Consider the following 19,688-nt stretch of genomic DNA (forward strand, 5'->3'; position numbering starts at 1 on the left):
ATGCCAAGGGAATAAAGATAAGAGGAATAAGAAGGGAACCGAAACAATACTGGAGAGATTAGCAAAAGCAAAGTGCCATTAAAACAAGGCTTTGGTTTACATACAGAGGATAAGGAGGCCATGCCAGAAGAGCCGCTAAGAGTGGTTAGAGAGCTGGGACTCTTCTTGATTCTGCCAATGGAATAACTGCTTTCTGATGCTGTATCTGTCTCTCTGTTATCACTCTACAAAAACATCACAGAAAGAAAGTCTGTGTAGGTTCTTTATAGTCACAAGGAACATTAAAAAAGAAAAAACAAACAGAATTTTAATGCAGACTGAGACTCAGTGAAAACCTGAATTTAAATCCCCTTGTAATTAATATTTCTTGAATTAGGTCATGCACTTAAAAAAAAAAGTTGAAAGGGAATTTTCCTGATGGAAAGCCTACACTGAAAATTTTTTAAAGCAATAACGCAACCAGGTTTGTTTTTTGGTTTTAAATCTCAAATAGCAATGAAAAAGTACAAAGTTAACTTTATTGGGACAACTAAACTCAACTTCTCTACTTCACTATCTCATGCAAGGGGTAATGCTCAGGTCTCTTACCAGTCCCTTTTTGTTACATAGCAAATACTATCAATTCTGTACCCTTTATCTTGAAGGCAGCTAGCTGGAAGGTAACATGCAGAGTAGAATACCACCGGATACAGAGCATGGCTTTTGCAAAAAGCCTTTCTTGCAAGAGGGCAAGCATGGCCCTGCTTTTCCATCAGGGAACTGCAGTTTTGATTTACTTGGTCATTATCAGGTTATGTGCTTACAAGCCCATTCTGTCTCAATGCTATCACGGTACTAAATAGTCAATGCTTTACTTCCCACATGTGCCTTGGCATCTTCCTGTGCAAGCTGTTACAGAAAGCATCATCTCCCTGATGTATTCCATCCGTGAACAATTTACAAGACTTTCCCCACTCCCTTACACAGTTTTGAACTGCTGTCATAGATCATCTACTAACAGGTGCAAGGTGAGTAAACAACAATTTCTACACACATTAAGAAATAAATATCTAGCATATAAGCATTCTGAATAAGTCTTTATACAGATCCGTTGACTGTAGCTTCTCTGGCTATGTCTATACTACTAAGTAAAAGCAGGCCAGGACTGTTCCCCAGTTCAGAGGACAAAGGTAAGGACTGACTAATGTCCATCCTACCTAGGGGAAGGCTCCTTGAGAGAAATATTGTTTTGGAGAGAGTTATTCAGGACTGTCCAAAAGAAATCCAGGGAGTGAAGTAACAGTTAAGCAGTGTGGATAATCCGTCCTGTTACATGGGCTCTTTGAAAGACAGGAAAATCCTAAGCCCTCTGATAGAGGAAGGATATATGGCTTCCCTAAGACCATTTTAGTTGCTGTCCACACAGCGGGTCAGCAGAAGACATACAGGACTGAATCCAGTTCTGCTTACTTTCAACCCTGTACTTCTCATGGAGGTTTGTGGAATGTCTGGAAATTCAGAGAAAAGGAATTACTAAGCTCTGGGGTGACTGCATGCCTCCAGAACGCATTACGCTTGTGATTATTTATTTTTTTAAAAGTTAATTCCAAATGTTAAATAAGGATATTGTTACTATCCACAAGTAAAGAACCCTTAATTTTTAGGCTGTTCTCTTTCAACCAGAGGGAAAACACACTGGTACTCTAAGAGACAGACTTCTTTGTATTTCTTCTTGAATTAGAAAGTATGTTATTATCAGAATTCATTATTTTTAAAATAATTCCAGAACTGAACTAATACATAGAAATGAGTGTTAATACTACTGTGACTACATTGTGTCTACAATGCTTATTCCTAACCTGTTACTTCTACCAGGTTTATGTTATCCATTCATTAGTTTCATGCTTCATATTGGCCAGATGGTACTTCAGTGATTATAAACTCCAAGGCAGAACCAGCATGTGGTATACATACATGCTATTTCTATAGCTATACACTCTGGGTTTTTTTTATATATATATATATATATACACACACACACACACCCCTATATGTTTGTGTGTGCATGGCATGCATATGACTTGTATGTGCTGTGCTGTGAGCTTGAACTAAAGACAGTATTGGGACTAATCACAATTTTAAAAATAAATTTGGGGGGCAGAATAAACAGATTTAGGTGCTGACAATTTCTTAGAATATCACTATGAACTATCCCCAAACCCTTTCTACTCTGACCAGATTGATTACGTATAGTCCTTTGGCTTTCAAGTATTCGTCAGACTGTTCCATTCAAAACCCACATGAGTAAGCTTTTTACTTGGCTTCTTACAGAGGCTGTAACTGGTTGTTTTTAGATGCCCAGATACTCATTTCAGACTTGTTTGGTATCCCAACTCTAATGGTTTGAAATGCTAATCTTTTGATCCATCCATGGTGCAATGTTAACAGCCTTAGAAAAGTTTCCTCTGCATTCTTCTCAGCAGAAGGGGCATTAGGATGGTGTAATTTTAGAGAATCTTTAACCAAAGATGTGTAATTCATAGACACTGAATGGTTTTAAGTTCTGCACTTAAGGTAAGATTAATCAAACCTGTATCACATTTTGGTTATTTCAGACTTTAGGAGGAAGTAGGGTAAGACAGGGCACAGCATATTCCTGTTTCTGACTCTTCAGTCCTTTTAGACATGTGTTTTTAGAAAAATAATCCAAAATATTGATGCTTATGCTGTAGTTACAGTGATAAGGGCTAGGGTAAGCAGCAATTCCTCATTTTATAACACAGACGCAGGTATTTTTGTGATATCTATGCCCCAAATTCCTGTGTCCCATTTACAACTGGGTCTGCTAATGCACATCCTTCATTGACAGGACTCAGGTGTTTGTACCACCATTTGCTAGCAGCTTGCGGGAGGGGGAGTTTTGCATGCACATTTGCCATACAAATTCACATTCATACTATGGCACTCAAAAAAAAGAAAAAAGACAAAAAACAATCTAGCATGTTATCCAAGTTCAATAATGATGAGGTATTTCCTATTCTCCAGAGCTGCCTGTTCCCTGTGACCAATGGAGCTACCTCTTTTAGGCATTTATGGTAGGAGGTTCATGCTTGGTCTAAACACAGGCTCCACTCCTCTCTTTACTGACTGTTTGGGGAGTCATAGACCAGGCAGTTCAAATCCCTTATCACTTTCAAACTTTGGTGTCATTTTAGGAGATTTGAATATGGCCTCAGAGCTTATACGAAGGCCCACACCACGATGGTGATGACGACAACAATAATAATAGACTTACAGAGGCACAGCATGTTGTTGGAAGTTCTGAAAGTTCACTTACAAGGAGTTAACAGCCTGGTACCTGAACCTACATCCCCAAGCAGAATACCACGCTAATACCCATGTGAGAAGGGTTACCAGATGGTGACTTTCTTATGGTCTTAAACGCTCATTTTAGATTTTAGGCTCTGAAGAAAATAAATGTATGCACGTACGTATGTTCTAAAGAGCAAACAGGACCTGTTAGTTTAAGGATAGAGACTGCCTTTGGGAATAACAGCAAGCATTCACTATGCTTCAATCTCCTAGATAAAACATGCTCTGTATGTTGAGTTGTACAGTAGAATAAACCACTAGTTACTGGACTAAAGTTTCTGAAAGGTTAATTAGTCACAGATTGTTCAGGATCACCTCCTGATTGTTACACCACAACCTCAATTCCATGCCATGGTCCAATAGTAAACTAGCTTAGCAGACCTTGGAAAGCACTACTTGACAAACACAAAATGCCACAGTAATCAAAAGGTTTAGGTAGGATATTTCAGAGATGGAACGTACCTCTTCTTGTAGGAATGATGGTACTGACTTGCTCAGTCCTTTGAGTTTTTCAGGATTGGAAAACGGCTTATCAGGCTGTGAAGGCACTGTGGAAACTGAAGAGCAGCAATTCAAAAGGCTTCAAAAATACATTTGTACATCAAAACAGTGAAATTCCGCAAGAGGACATGGTTAGAAACAAGCAACTTTGATGAAATACATGCACGTGCACAACCAGTTTACAACTTGGATGCAAGATTTCCTGCCTGTCGCCTCCCCCATATAGGACCCAGAGAAGCTATCATTAGGAAGGATAGTCCACTTTGACATCTCCTATAACACTGACCAAAGAACTTTGTCTGGCAGGAGCAAAAATGTTTATTTTCCTGACATGACATACAAGCCTGGGTGCTGCAAGCAAATTCTGATCAAATATGATGAAGAAAACATTTTCATTTTTACCTTCTAGACTTTCTTCCCAGAGCAAGGATAAGTGCACTTATGCAGTAACCACACCATCATTGACATTAGAGTCATCATAAGGGTCCTGATAAGAAGTACAAGCCAAACTCTGTTCTTTTATTTACTCAGCCTAATTAATTGCAATAGGAACATTTATGTAAATCAAGCAATTTTTAGACCTGAACAAGGAAGTTTCAACTATTCCTAGTTAATTATAAGATGCATATCTCATTAATGATGCACTTTTTTGCAGCTCATCTCTCCAACTTTTGTATACCTCTACTGAAGTTCAGTTCTATGCTCTATACAAAGCTTAATTGCACAAGCTAGCCTTGCAAAAATCCAGTTTGCAGTAAGCCCACAATTATGCTCTAACCATACTTATATTTAATAATGCACTAAAGCTCTATATCTTTGGACTGGATACACATTGTGAAATGCTCCAGTACTGAATAACGTATGACAGAATTGCTTGGCAACAAACAGCCAGCTACAGGGGCGCATTATCTATTGCATAAAATGAAACACTGCACACAACGGGATTGTTTGCAAGGCATGAGTTAAGGTTTTGCAAAGCTTTTGCTGTTGGAGCACTATTTGAGCTTCATGTATTGGTTATTGTCAGTATGCAGTTAGATGAAGTATTCCCATTGAGCAAGTATCTAGTCCAGATGTATAACTTGTTAGTTGTTAAATAAAAAAAGGATTTTTAAAGTATTAGTTTAAATATCAGTGGAGAAGTCACTCCATTGTCTGCTGGAAGAATCCTGTTACTCACTTCCTGCTGTATTTTCATTCCTCTCTTGATGCTGATCAGGTTTCAGACCTGCTCAGTGCAGTATTGACAACAGTCATTCAGTAGCACAAACAGCTTTGCAATGTTATAAATAGCACCAATATATATTTTATATGTGGGAAGTTTTTGACTTCCCCAGACCCCATATGGTTCTGTGTTTTGCATCGCTGTCCTCCTTTGAGGAGCTGGATGATAACAAAGGTAACGTGAGCGTATAAGCTAGGCAAAGCAAAAAGATGAATAGTATTTTCAAAAGAACTTGCCTTATTCTGTCTGTAGCTATCAGTTTGGCTGTTTGTCTTTTTTTTAAAAAAAAAAAAACAAAAACCCAAACCTTCATTCTTAATAAATTTAACTTAAACACCCCCCACCCTTTTCAGGTAAGTGTCTACACATTCCATACTGAATGTAAAACATGCTTTCAGTAGGGATCTCCATTTGAAAGCAAAGTACTTAAGTCTTGTTAATTTACTGGAAATTGCATGCATCCTATTACGCTATGATCATTCTATTTATACTATAGGCCACTAACATGCAAAATGCTTTAAAGCATCTAAAACATGACAATAAATGCAACTGTGCACAAATATTTTTTAAAACTGTAGTGCTCCAATGCAGCAAATAAAAGAATTGTGTGTTATATTCCAGCATAGTCAGTGTTCATCTTGACATGTTCCTGGAGCAGGTTTGCTTTTATTTTGCTTAGATTTGGAATTTCTAAAGGTATATAGAAAAATTTAACAGTAAGGCATCTGTAATGCACTAATGGACTGATAACGTCAACAGTAGCTGATCTAGTAGCAGTTCATCTATTGCTTAGAGTAATTCTACTTTGCTGGATTGAGACAGGGATTGTAAGAGATGTTCCTTTTCAACTGATGTATTCTGAAGTGTGTTTTGCACTAGCAAAGTCATCTTGCATCTTATAAAACAACAAATTAACAGAAAAATTCAATATTTACTCAGGCCAAGCCTTTCAACTGAGCTGATGTTCAAAGCTCTCAATGATGTCAGTAACTGTTTCATAGGCTGAATGACCAAAGGCCAAAATAACACACTGACAGGTGGCACAGAGTTTCTGCAGATATAGCAGGACACAACATAGGTATATTCCTTAAGAATAAAACAATGCAACAAAATTCTACAAAAGCATTTCAGTCATGTTGAAGTTAATCAAATCTAAAAGCGCAATACAATTCTTGGCTTAAAAAAGTCCTTCACTAGCAAACAGAGGCCATTGAAAAAACAATAAACTTCCATGCAGACACAAAAGATATTTACCATCTTCAGCACTAAGAGCTAATTCTTCCTTTGGATTATTTATTTTTCCTTTATCTGTGCAGGAAAAAAGTAACACAGTTAGAAATTTTGCTGTTCAGTATGATAAAATGGATGACAGTGGTAATCACAGAATTAAAAGTAAAGAGGACAAAAAACCAAATAAACCAGCAGAGCCGCGGGAATGGTTAAATTCAAGAGATGCTTTCTACTTCACACACTACTTCAAGCCCACATCCAAGCAGCAGTCTCATGTTGACATAGTTTCTATCAGTGTGCTGTTGCAACAATGTTAGTGCATACCTAAAACCTAGAAACTCGTTAGAAGCAAGCAATAGCATAAGTAGTATTAGAACAGTAATTTGCCAACAATAGCCAACATCTTTCAAAATCTACACCTCCACACTTCCATTTAGAAATGTAAGTTCAGTTTATGTCTTCCCCATTAGACACGAGATAACCATTAGACGTGAGATAAGCATGAAAACTCAAGGGCAGGGTGAAGTGAGACAGGAATAATAATTTAAAAAAAAAATCCTAAGAGGCTACAGAGGGAAGTCAGGAATGAATTTTAAGTACAATCTTGTCTCATTGTATTCTCTTAAAGTGAGTTTGGTATATTAACTGCTAGAACACACAGGTGAAACACTACTAAGCTAAGATGATTTTTTCATACTTCCACTGTCTACTAATTTGACCCAAGCAAGTAGCCAGGAGACAATGGTGGTTGCTGCTCATTACTGATTTGGGTGGTTGCCAATACTTTCACTATTGAAAAACTATACAAGAAACAGTTCATCACTGATTAACATAGCGCATTTTTGGAAGATGTCTGCTTCATAGACCAGAGTTGTTTCAAAATTAACACAAAGAACTGAAAACTAAAACGTATGAGAAAAGAATTCAGTTCTACAGTACAAGCTCCATATGGCTTATTGAGAAACAAAGACAAAAACACTACTTGGCAAAGCTGTATGGAAGACCAGCATGAACACATTTAAGCCAAACTGGGGGTCATGGGAGACACACACAAGCTTTGTGCTCACTTGAGGTGGCTGATGAAATGTCCTCTAGACTTTTGGAAGCCATTTTCCTATCTGCACTCCTTTTCAAAGCCATCAAAACAGGGTTTAATTCTTCTTCTGAACCTGTTACGAGACAAAACACATGAACACTGCACACACAGACATGCCATTTTAAGCAAGTCACTAAAAAACCAACCATGGATTTCTCATAAGAATCTATTTTGACTGTTAGCAAAGACAGTGAACATTCAATGAAAACACAAAACAAATCCAAAATAAACAAAACAAATGCCTAATTTTAAATGTCCATTTGCTCTAAGTTCTCTCAGCCATCAGGGGAGAGAGGCAGGTTGGCTGATTTGCCTGTGTAGTTATCTCTGTCTGTACTGACTAATAAGGGGGGCTCAGGCAATTATGGCACTTAACTGTCTAAGAACAATTTAGGATAAACTCAGACATAAGACATTTTGTAACCATCTTGTTATGAATCAGCACGAAAAAGTTAACAGCTTTAGTTTTTTCCTCTGTGTAAATTTGCCCCTTATATTTATTCCCCAGTGAAAGTAATTCTGTTTCAATACTTGAGTAACAACCACAAAAAAAAAACCCAACACAAAAAAACAGCTGTAGATATTTGGATCCCTGAAATTATGCAGTTGCCTCCAAGGGCAGAATCAAGACAGACCTAGATCCTTCAGAAACCTTTAAGACCTTCTCTCCTCCCTCCCTTACTTTCCCCTCCATTAGCCAACCAACCAGACCTTACAGTGTTGCTGCCTGTAGTTATGGGTAAAAAAAAATAATTATGTTTCATTTTTCCTCATTTGTTCTGAGTTTTCACTGACTTCCATTGGAATCTCACTTTCAAAATAGGCTCAAGAGTAAATTGGCAGGCCCTGGAAACTTCACAGATTTCTCAGATTCTCCAGGTGAAGAAAACATCCCCAGTCTCTCAGGAACAGATTAAAAAGGTTAAATTATCTCCTCTACCTCAAGCTCTTTGATGACTAATCACATTCTATACATTGCCTAGAGCTGCCATTCAACCAATTAATAAGAATCCTTGTAAATAGACCATTTCATTTATATGGCCACTTTCTAGTGCAACAGCAGCAATGCTAAATGAAATAGCACAGAGTATTGGTTTTGTCTTTATATCCAGCCATTCCACTCATAATTATTTACCTTTGAAGACTAGCTGGTCAAACTAAAGAATGAACTCAGTCAGCCACTGATATTTTTTTTTTCCTCTTTTAATCCAGGATATTTAAAAGAAATACCAGATTTTGAGTGTTACAATGTTATTAATTTGAAGGAGATATCACAGGGGAGGAAGAAAAGGGTAAATCATGAAGACCGATATGATTGATTCATGCTGCTAAACTCCCTTTATTGAAGGGGCTTACCCAGATGTAGTATGTTTTTGTCAAACACTTTCCAATTAAAGGACTTAATTAGTTCTTCCCATCTTTCCCAAACAAATATCCAAAGCATTCAATTAAGAAATAAGCATCACACAGACTTTTGGTTAACATATTTCTAGTTGGCTACTAAAAGAAACTGTAGCCATGTTTAACAACCCAGCACCATGAATTTTAGAAATCAAACAGCTCACAAGTTGAACTTCTGGTTCCAGAGTAGAACTCAGAATTTTCATCTGAAAACTTGGATCCCAAATTTGAACTGTCCCCTTCCTCTTCATAATTATCCTCATGCTGAGACCTTAGGCAGAGTTGAGCTCCTGGCTGGAGGGAGATGCTCTCATCTTTAAGTGGTGTGCTTGCTCTTCTGAATTTCAACAGTGCTTTAAATTCTGAATTCTTTTCAGAGGCATCCAAGGATGTGCTTTCATCTCTCCTTCCTTTTTCATTTATCTTCAATGGCTCGATTGCAGTCATATTGGTCTCTCCTTCCAAGGGAAGAAGATCAACTGGAGCCATGTTTCTCTTTTCTGTTTTATTAATAGCTCCATTTCTTCTAGGAAGATCAGAAGCTTCAGTTTCATTTACTGCAAGATCATTTACTGAAGCTTTGATATTTTGTTCTGGAGCCTGCCCTTTGACAGCTATCTTCACCTGTGTATGATAGCTACTTAAAGCACTATATGGCTGTGACACTGTCATGAATAGAGTCTCTTTTTGTGATGGAAATGTATGATTCCCAAACTTTTCTGGTTTATGTAACTCCTTGGATATTGGAGATGAAGTTTCAGATGCTTCTTGAAGAAGCTGTTCTAAAGAGCTACTGAATTCACTGAATTTTGCAATATTTGAAACAGAAGTTTTTTCTATTGTTTCTTGTATTTCTTGAGGAGGATCTCTCTCTTGTTGATGTGGAGCATGCAGACTTTGACTAGTCTGTATTTTACTTTGTATTTTCTTATCCGTATTTTCCACCACAGAAGCTGGTGTTTCAGAGATCTTCTTTGGTAGCTTCAGCAAATTAACATCAGATACTTCATATTCAGCCTTGGACAGTACAGATCTTTCTATGGTCTCACTTATCTCCTGTGGCAACTCTCCATCATGCTCATAGGTTGTGCTTTTAACTTCCACCTCAGCAGTTCTCTGTACTGTGCTGTCAGCACATTTTGGTTTAGGAGGTGGTGTTTCAGAGGCCTCTTCCAACAGCTTCTCTAAAGCAGAACTCAAGCCACTGACCTTGGATGGAGCAACAGACTTTTCTATGGTCTCACTGATTTCCTGTGGCAACTCTCCATCATGCTCATAGGTTGTGCTTTTAACTTCCACCTCAGCAGTTCTCTGTACTGTGCTAATGACACGTTTCGGTTTAGGAGGTGGCATTTCAGAGGCCTCCTTCATCAGCTTCTCTAAAGCAGAACTCAAGCTGCTGACCTTGGATGGGGCAACAGACTTTTCTATGGTCTCACTGATTTCCTGTGGCAACTCTCCATCATGCTCATAGGTTGTGCTTTTAACTTCCACCTCAGCAGTTCTCTGTACTGTGCTAATGGCACGTTTCGGTTTAGGAGGTGGCATTTCAGAGGCCTCCTTCATCAGCTTCTCTAAAGCAGAACTCAAGCTGCTGACCTTGGATGGGGCAACAGACTTTTCTATGGTCTCACTGATTTCCTGTGGCGACTCTCTATCATGCTGATAGGTCGTGCTTTTAACTTCCATCTCAGCAGTTCTCTGTACTGTGCTAATGGCACGTTTCGGTTTAGGAGGTGGTGTTTCGGAGGCTTCCTTCATCAGCTTCTCTAAAGCAGAATTCAAGCTGCTGACCTTGGATGGGGCAACAGACTTTTCTGCGGTCTCATTGACTTCTTCAGGCTGACCAGTATCTTCTTGGTATGTTGATTCTATACTACAATTAGTTTGTGATACATTATTCACGTCATCAGATGTTTTCATTCCCATCCTTGTATATTCAGAAGGTTGATACGCAAAGGTTTCTCTCAGCAGGTTCTGCAAACCAGCTTGAGGCCTCTGAGAACCCTCAAGAGTATCATCCTTGTCTGCTGCCTGATGTTGTAGGCAAAAAGGTTCAAATTCCCTGAACAGTTTCCTGAGGCCTTTTTTGTTTTCATGCTCATCTGTTGATGCCACATTCATTTTTCCTGTGCTTTTGCTTATTTCTTCTTTTTGATCAGCAGGAGAAACGTCATGGCTCTGTTCTACTGTTCTTTCAAAGACCCTGCACTGACCTGGCTCTTTCAAAATGTCTTCTTTTAGGTTCAAGCTAGAGGATGTCTCAGAGGCTTCCTTTTCTAACTTCTTTAGGCCTAATTTGAATACATCAAGCTCAGCTTTAGGTAAAGCAACCTTATTCACAGTCTCTGCAGTTTCCTCTTTAGGGAGACTGACATCTAATGGAGTAGTCTTGTTCTCCACTTTTTCTATAGGTAAACATAGACAATCATCTACTGCTGTCTCCTTTAAAGCATCTTTATCACCAGGTGATTGGAGAAACTGCAAGGAAACATGATGTTCTTTTGATGAAACAATACTTTTTTCTATACATTCTTTAACTTCTTGCTCTGGAAGAACCATCTTTTCCTGGGGTTTTGAGATAACTGTTTTTCCTTCCAGCTGGACAGAGCATGTATTTTTTCTGTGTGCCACATTCAGACCTTTCAGGGTAGGTGATCCTGGAGGCAGTTCACATACCATAGAATCTAATTTCTGTGTTTTTTCTCTCTCAGATGTTTGGGTTTGTTGTTCAATTAACTCTTGCTTGCTTATATTATCTCTGCCTTTATCTTCCCTTGATTTTCTTTCATAAGTTATTGAACTAGTATTTGGCAAAGAAATATCTCCCCTATCCATGCTATTCTGTAATTTAACTCCAGTATCCCAGAAGTTTCTCAAACTCTGGAACTGTGAAGGATCTGAAATTTGATTCTTGAACTTTTCATTCAGTTTTTCTTTTAAAGACAAAACCTGGAACCTGGGCTTCTGCTGGGAAGAAGTAACAACTTTTCCTTTAAGTGTTTCTTTCTCACCTTTGTCTTTGCTTTCTAGGGAAGCTGAAGTGGCACCAACTCTTGGCTGCAAGTTACTGGCTTTTGGCAATTCTGTATATTCATGAACTTTACCATCAGATGGAAGTATTCTTTCTACTTTTTCAACTGCATGGCCTGGTCCAAACTCAGAAGAGTTTTGATGTTCATTTCTTGAAGCCTGGCTTGCACAACTTACTTCAACACTTCTTAAAATATTCTTGCTTTGATCATCTAATTCATTAGGTAGGTACACCGCAGTTGGTTTTATTTTGTCACTTTCTCTGAGACTTTTCAGAGCACTGCCACCTGATACATTAGTATTGATATTAACTTCATTCTCTCCATGACTGGGGATAGTTTTATCCCCTTCCCAGAATGCTCTGATCTCCTTTATTCTTCTTTTTTCTCGTATTGCCTTCTCTGATTCACATTTCTGAACTGGTAGCTTGTGTTCTTGATTTTCCAATAAATTTGATTTTTTATTTTGTTGCTTCATTTCCTGACCATGTTCTCTTTCTTCAACTCTTGAACAGTCAAATTCAGTTAGTGATTTGTCATTTTGCTCCTCATTCTCTTCCCCTTTCACCCTCTCTTTTATCAGCTGTGTATCTTCTGAAATAAATGATGTAGGTGAAATACTATTCCATTGTTTAATCTTTCCAAAGGATAACTCTTTTCTAACTTTTGTTTTTCCATCCATGCTAGGCCCACTGTGTTCTGTAGGAAGAACTGCTTTTCTGGATGAGAAGTCCACTTCCTCTTTGGGTTCCCAGCCTTGGGATGTGGCTGATACATGTTTCGTATCTTCAGTACCAGAACTTCTTTTAATCCAGTCTAAAACTTTTGATACAGATTCATCAGCCACTTTCATGAGTTCATCAACATGTTTTTCAGGCTTGAAAGTAATTTTAACATCTTGCTCCTCAACAAGATCAGGCTTACCTTGTTGAAGACTTGTAGAATTGGTATTCAACACCTCATGTGCTTCTGTCTTAGCAGAAAGCTGATGTTCATCTACAACGTAAACAAACTTATCAGACTTAGGAATCAGACACACAACTCTACAAATGTCTGATCTGTCTTGAAAAATCTCTGTTGTTTTTTTTTTTTTTTAACTAGTAGCAGAGAAAAGTGTTCTCTGTCCTTGTGTTTTTGGAAAGAACCATACTGCAGGCAATAGAGTGAAAAATAAAATCCTGCACTTAGATATCCTACTGGAAGTTTAATCATATCCCTTTTGAGGCTGCGAGCAGATAAGATTAGTTATCCCCATTGTAAAGGAAATGGCTACATTGAAGAGAGGGCCAGGCAGGGGGGACAACCCAGCATATTTGTGTTTAGTTCCATGAACAAATCCCAAAGTCACAATTTGATTACTACCAAGGACAGTCGACAGCAGTACACCAAAAATTCTAATCCTTCAGTTCCTGTGCAGACAGATCTACCAGGCCTTATGACAGGAATTTTATCCAAATACCATCACTTCACCTTCATCATCCGCAATAAAGGTGCCTATCCAGGCTCTGATCTGATTGTTAATTCTTAAGAATACCTATAGAAGATCACCTAAAAAATATTGACCACATTGCAGCATTAAAATACAAAAAAGTGATTTAGAATTTAATTCTGCACTATGTAGCACATTCCTACTATTTCTGTTTCCTAGTTGTTAATTCTTAGATACAAGTGATTCAAACATTAATAAATATCTGCTATATGCTATTGCATTCTGTTCTTCACCCCCATTAGTCTCTTACCAGTAAAGTTTTTGTGTGACTTTGATTCATGGCTCAAGACCTGGTTGGATTTATTTTCACGTGTCTCATCAAGACTCAGTTCATTATTGCTATTTGGCAGGATATTGCTGGAAGCCTTCTGTGGAGTTTCAAGTTTCTTAGGAGTAACTGTTTTTGTCTGCAAGGTTTCATTAACCAGGAAGACTGACCTATTAGTGTCACAAGGGCCAGATGCCAATGTATCTTCTTGTAAGCCATCTATTGTTTTTATTTGTGAAGCTGATGAACAGGTTCCCAAAGGCTTTACAGCAGAAATTTGCTTATTCCCAGATGAATCTGATCTAATAGCATCATTTCCACTACTCTCTATTTCATCAGATTCTAAAAAATCAAACTGTCCTGTTTCCCTATGATGGTGTAGCTGTGGGCTTTGCAGAGGTTCTCCTTTACCTGTGCTAGATGAGAACCTCACTTGTTTTAGTTTTTCCAGTGAAATTTGTGTGGAGTCTTCCGCTTCTTCAGTAAAAGAGTTCTTCTCAGCTTCTCCTTCAAAAATAGTTGCAGTAGGAAGACCATTCTTTTTCTGAACATCTAACATCTGACTAGCACGAACTTCTGAGTCAGTGGAACTTGAACTTGAACTGCGCTTCAGAATGCCCCTGGGTGGATTACCAATGCCATTAATCCTCTCGGTCCGTTTGGCTGGTTTTGGAACAAAGTCTTCTCTTTGTGACGCAGGATCTGTTGCTTTGTGCATTAATTTTCTAGCTTTTGGGACTGGACGCTTAACTAGTCCCTTCTGTGATTCATCGGTTGGTTCTACAGAAGGCATCTTATGTTTCTCTGATTCATCATTTTCTAAGTTTGGTTGAGGTTGTCTCTCTTCAGAGAGTGACAAAATTTCTGTAACACATATATAGAGAAGAAATCATGAGGTTACATGACATTCATCTGCAGAAACAGAGGAGTGTGACACAGTGCAGATGTAGAATGCAGTGATTATATTGGTTTATTAAAAACATCTGCAGTAAAACACAGGCAGAAATTCAATAAAGGTGTTGATTTCATTTGTATGTAACAGGAATTTTTAGTAGATGAAAATCCTGCAGTTATTTCTTATTCTAGAAATATTAACTATTTGATGATTCCAAAGATAGAGAGCACATCAAATTTTTGATCAGCTTTATTCCTGCAAGGGACGAAGTTTGCAGGGAAGGGCAGCTTTTGAACACACATACACCTCTTCAGGTTCAGAACATAAACAGCAACCTGCAGAAATGGAAACAGGCTATTTCCATATTCATATGGAACAAGGGAGATGAAAATTTTTTTTATTCCTAATGTGCAAGTCTTTCTTTTTCCTGTTAGCAAGCTTCACAACAGAGACAGGAGAGTAATTTCCACGTATGAGCCTGTAAATTACAACTTCAAATGCCTGTATTGTGATGTATCATCACTCATCTTCTTGCCTGCAGAGAATACTGCAGGAAAGGGAGGATTCAAAAATAAACAGGACTGAGAAAACAAAGGAAAAAAATAAAGATCAAAGAGTTAGGCTTATCTTGAGCCAATAGCAGCAATGACTGGAAGGTCATAAAGACAGCTATGCCAAATTCAAGGAAATTCCTCTGTTCTCTTAACAGCAATTCGGGACAAACAGCCCTCTCACATGCAGTGCTTAATACTGACTAGAACTGTGAGTAAAAGGAAAGGAAGCAAAACCCATTTACTCACATAAACAGCCATTTCCTGAGTATATTCACATTTTACATGGGGTTTGCAACAAACTAGTTGATAACTCCAAGTAGTTAAGATAAAACAGGTTTTGATATCTTACAAAAAGAAGCAATGAAAGTAAAAATAATTTCCATATAAACCCCCAAGAAATTCACAGTCATATGCTAAATAAGTATATTTACCCTCCTTTGATAGCTGAGGTAGAGTGGGTGGTCTGTTTTCTGATTCCCCACTGTTCAAGTTATCACCTGATGCAGTAGAATTAAATGGATTTCTCCTTTGCTAAAAAAAAAAAAAAAAAAAAAAATGAACATTATAATTGCAGTCAAATTGTTAAATCAGTACAGTCTTCACAAAATAAATGAAAGTGTAGTGATTGCCTCTGCCTCACTACCCTGTCAAAGAGTCTGAAAGCATGCTTCTTAAATTGGATACAAGACAAAAAACCTAAACAATATGAACCAGGGAACTATCAAAAGTGCTAGTGATAGCCTCATCTTGTTCTTTGTGAAGTCACCAACATCAGAGATAAACCACCACTTAAAGACACTTGAAAATCCCAGTTGTTGCAAGTTAAATAATTTTCTCTAATTCTGTGACTTTAGAGATATTCGAATGCAGCAGGACAGTTCTTTTCAGTGGCTGAAGAGGTTGGAAATAATGTCAAGCACAGACAGCCACTGATGATAGCCACAATAGCACTTTAGCGCTGAACTTTTAGCAGTTTCCATTATCTCCCTCCAAAACAAAAAATACTCATTTTTTCCAACTTATTCTTTCTTCCTCAAATCTTTATTCATCTTTACCACTGAAGCAAAGAAACACACAAAATGCAAAAGAAAACTTCTGATACATTCAATACCAGTCATACCTTTACTGGTGAGACTGCTGCCTTCATAGGTCTTTCCTCTGGTTTGTCTAACATAGAAGTTATTGGTTTAGAACTGCAAAGAAAAAGCATATAACAACTTCAACAGACAGGTCATTACTTTAAGCCTTTTTGAAAAAGCAAAACAAAGATTCATTTATACATACTCAAATATAATCTCTTGGCAGTTTTCTATTTAGCCTGTTCTTATCAGATTTAGAAGCAACCCTTCTCCTATCCATAGCAAGGAGATATTCTTGCAGCTTTGTTTCCTTGCAAAAATTTCTTTGCTTGTTAGTGAATTCAATACAACTTCTACTTGGCATGACAGAAACCATATTTTTGATATCTTTTATATTTTTGAGAAAGCTTTATATAATCATAGCCACTCTCCAAACAATATCAGTGTTGCTGTCTCCATCCTTGTCCTACATTTATACCTCTAGAACTGAAATCAAAGTGGAGGAAAGTGCAAAACTCTATTTTAATCAGATTTTAGTGAAGTATCCAAGTAAAAAAAAAAAAAAATTTAAAAAAAAAAAAATCAGAGGAACCCCATCACCACTATAGCAAAGATGTGATATGCCACAGATGACAACACATCCCCTCAGAGGTACGGCTTATAAAGCTATTCTTTCAATTAAGATCTATGAAATCTGTGCTTTGATAGCATAAGAAAACTAAGTTATTACTTGTGATCCTGATTAAGTATGTCCCAGGTAAGGAGGAATTAAAACAGCTAGAAGAGACAGCTCCTACATTATATCAAGAAATATTTCATCTATTTGCAGAATGATGCAAGGGGTTTTTTTCAAAACAATCTAATTTTTATAATTTGAGTTTATCTAAACATCTCAGATATGAAAAAGCATTTGGTTTTTGAAGATGGAAGTTAGATGTGGATTTAAATATGGTCTTCATATAACAACCACATTCAGTATCTTAACTTTATATAGAAAATGCTGGCATTAACCAGCTTACATGCTTATGATTTTGGGGATGGGTGAAACAGTACAAGGCAGGAAAGATGAATATTCTCCAGGTAGGAAATATGACCTCAGGTTAGGAAGAAAAGCAACTCCTATGTTTTTTCCAATATATCTGTGCAATGAGATTCCAATACTGAATATTTCTTTGGTCAACTATCTCTGGTATGGTTGAAAAGACTTTCAGATATTGATTTGTAAGTAGCAGAGCCAGGAGACAACACTTTTGAGGGCAGATGTGGTATCTCAGGACAAGAAAACAGCTTCCAGCTCTCATCAAGTTTCAGTTTCAAACAGGAGTTGCCTCCTCACATGGATAAAGAATTCTCCAGCCACGTAAACAGCAACAGTCTGCCCTGCTGCAGGGAGAACAACTTTCCCATCTTCTCCAGGGTGCAGTACAGCTAACCTCAAAGTTTAGAAAAAAAGTCTGGCAGCCACCCTTGAGAGGCTACCGGCCTCTGGACTGCTAAGTGTCTCTGAGAAGTGACATCACTCCCATTTTACAGGTGGAGAAATATCATTATAGAGAAGATAAGATGATACAGTAATGAGCAGCCTGAACATAAGGCTAGGAAAAAAATACCAGTTGTAATCTGAACTATAAACTTCTATATCTCTTCCTTGCTCTTTTGGTTCAACACTACCTTTAAGAAATATACCACCATGCATAGTGATATAAACTTAAGGTATGACCTGATCTTGTAATGGAAACTATCTCATGGGTGAAAAAATAAACTCTTCTTACATTTCAAGACTAACTGCAGGACCCTCTTACATGCACACACCAGATATAACAGATTGTTATTGTTCTTTTTATTATTCTCTGATCCTAAATAAAATCCCCAATTTTCTAGTTCTCAAAGAGCTCAATATTGCAACTTTTATTAATTTCTTTTCAAAAAATATCATTCCACATTACAGTTTTTAACCTTAGTTCTAATATTATTTTTTTTTAATAAAGGCTGAAAATACATATATTTAAAGAAACTTTGTTCTGCTGAACTGGAGCTTATGTGCTTGCTTTCAGAAGCACTGGAGTTTGTGGGTTTGTTTTTATGAGCACCTGTGTGTTCCTGAACTTTGTGTCTCATCTACAACATCTACTACCCGACAGGACAAACATGCCTCTTTTTTTTTTTTTTATTTAAGGTCTAGGTCATGAATGCTTCAACCCTTCACTCATTTTAAACAAGGAAAATACTGTTATGTACCCTGGGCTGCAAGACACTGGTAAGATATTCTTCAATCTGCAGTTTTTACAGGTGGGGAGGTAACTTGAAGTCTCATTGAACACACACACACAATCCCACAATATTTTAATGCAATGCTACTTCAGAGTTACCATAGAATAATTAAAGAGTTGTTAAATTGGCATTACATGCTGAAACCCCTGCTCTAAACACATAAAGTAGAGAAAAAAACACACCCAGGATCCTATAACTAAGTCTGAAAATACGAGTCTACCCTCAACCCATACAGATGGGAAAACTGAACAAACAGTTTCCAGATATGCTGCATTCACAAGGCTAATCCGAGAAAGTGTATGAAGCCAAAGTGATAAACACACCCAGGTTAAAAAATTCCTGCACTGCAACTCAGCAAAGCAAAGTGCTGAGAACCACAATGAAGGCCCAAACTCCACACAGGCTGGACAGGAACCAAGGGGCAACAAAGCAAAGGCAGGAGCAAAGCTGGAGAAAGGGGTTATAGATTTCCAGGCATTGTCAATACAATCTACTCAGAAATGGCCTCCTGTTCAAAAACATAAGCTTTCCTGGGCTCATCCTGAAGGGCAGAGAATTTGGTGTGAGTAAAGTTAGTGTGATTTAACAGTACTTCATAAAAATGTCTTATCTAGGTATCCCAGCACCCCTATTATTCCAGAAAAGTTACATGGATTTTAAGAATTAGGGCTTTTGTGCAAATTTTCACCTTGCAGAACTCTAGGACCCATACCTGTTACCTGTACAATGTAGACTAAGAATATTTTCTAGCCTAAGGAAGAAAACAACCTACAAGTCGTAATTTGAAATATAAAACTCCTTTAACATTACACTTTTTTACGAGTCTACATATAGACAGATAGTATCACTGAACAGAGGTAATATTGACAGTTTGAGTCACCCTATGAAAACTCATTCTGTGCAAGGTTACACCTTCAAAAACACTTCACGTACCTGGCCTGTAAAGGCTCTGGTATGCAAGGAAAGTACCACAGTGATATAACGCCCAAGAAAAAAAATTGTTCATAGCTTCATTACTGAATTTAGATATTTGGGGTATAGGGATGAAGATCACTATCCTAATTTTAAGAATATAGTGGGCTGATTTCTGTTCCACCTTATATATCAGCACCCTGACTCAACAGCAGTTCAGATCTACCAGAACTGAACTTTCTTCACATTCAGTAAGAATTGTTTTGATTTAAGAATAAGATCCAGAACAAAAAGAGTCTGGGTAATTTGTCATCACATATCTTCTGGTCCCAGTCCTCAGGTTAGCAGCTGTTCAGTTTATGCAAAGCTTGCAAGCCAGTGCTG

At 37.7% G+C, this 19,688-nt stretch overlaps 1 protein-coding gene across 5 annotated transcripts in view; it reads right to left on the reverse strand.

Annotated features, from left to right (window-relative positions):
• The window catches only part of SYTL2 (synaptotagmin like 2), a 63,023-nt gene that overhangs the window by 8,647 nt on the left and 34,688 nt on the right, over positions 1–19,688 (reverse strand). For 2 of the 5 annotated variants that reach the window (XM_075050153.1, XM_075050154.1), the window contains 10 exons: positions 16,163–16,235; positions 15,474–15,573; positions 13,576–14,457; positions 12,761–12,832; positions 8,969–12,658; positions 7,375–7,476; positions 6,332–6,385; positions 5,033–5,080; positions 3,814–3,908; positions 105–224 (listed from right to left, as the gene is read on the reverse strand). In XM_075050153.1, coding sequence (XP_074906254.1) covers positions 105–224; positions 3,814–3,908; positions 5,033–5,080; positions 6,332–6,385; positions 7,375–7,476; positions 8,969–12,658; positions 12,761–12,832; positions 13,576–14,457; positions 15,474–15,573; positions 16,163–16,235 — 5,236 coding nt within the window. The remainder of the gene's footprint in view (positions 1–104; positions 225–3,813; positions 3,909–5,032; positions 5,081–6,331; positions 6,386–7,374; positions 7,477–8,968; positions 12,659–12,760; positions 12,833–13,575; positions 14,458–15,473; positions 15,574–16,162; positions 16,236–19,688) is intronic. The other 3 variants (XM_075050156.1, XM_075050155.1, XM_075050157.1) reach the window with 3 other exon arrangements.

The sequence above is a fragment of the Buteo buteo genome, chromosome 18 (genome assembly GCF_964188355.1).
Source record: "Buteo buteo chromosome 18, bButBut1.hap1.1, whole genome shotgun sequence".
NCBI lineage: Eukaryota > Metazoa > Chordata > Aves > Accipitriformes > Accipitridae > Buteo > Buteo buteo.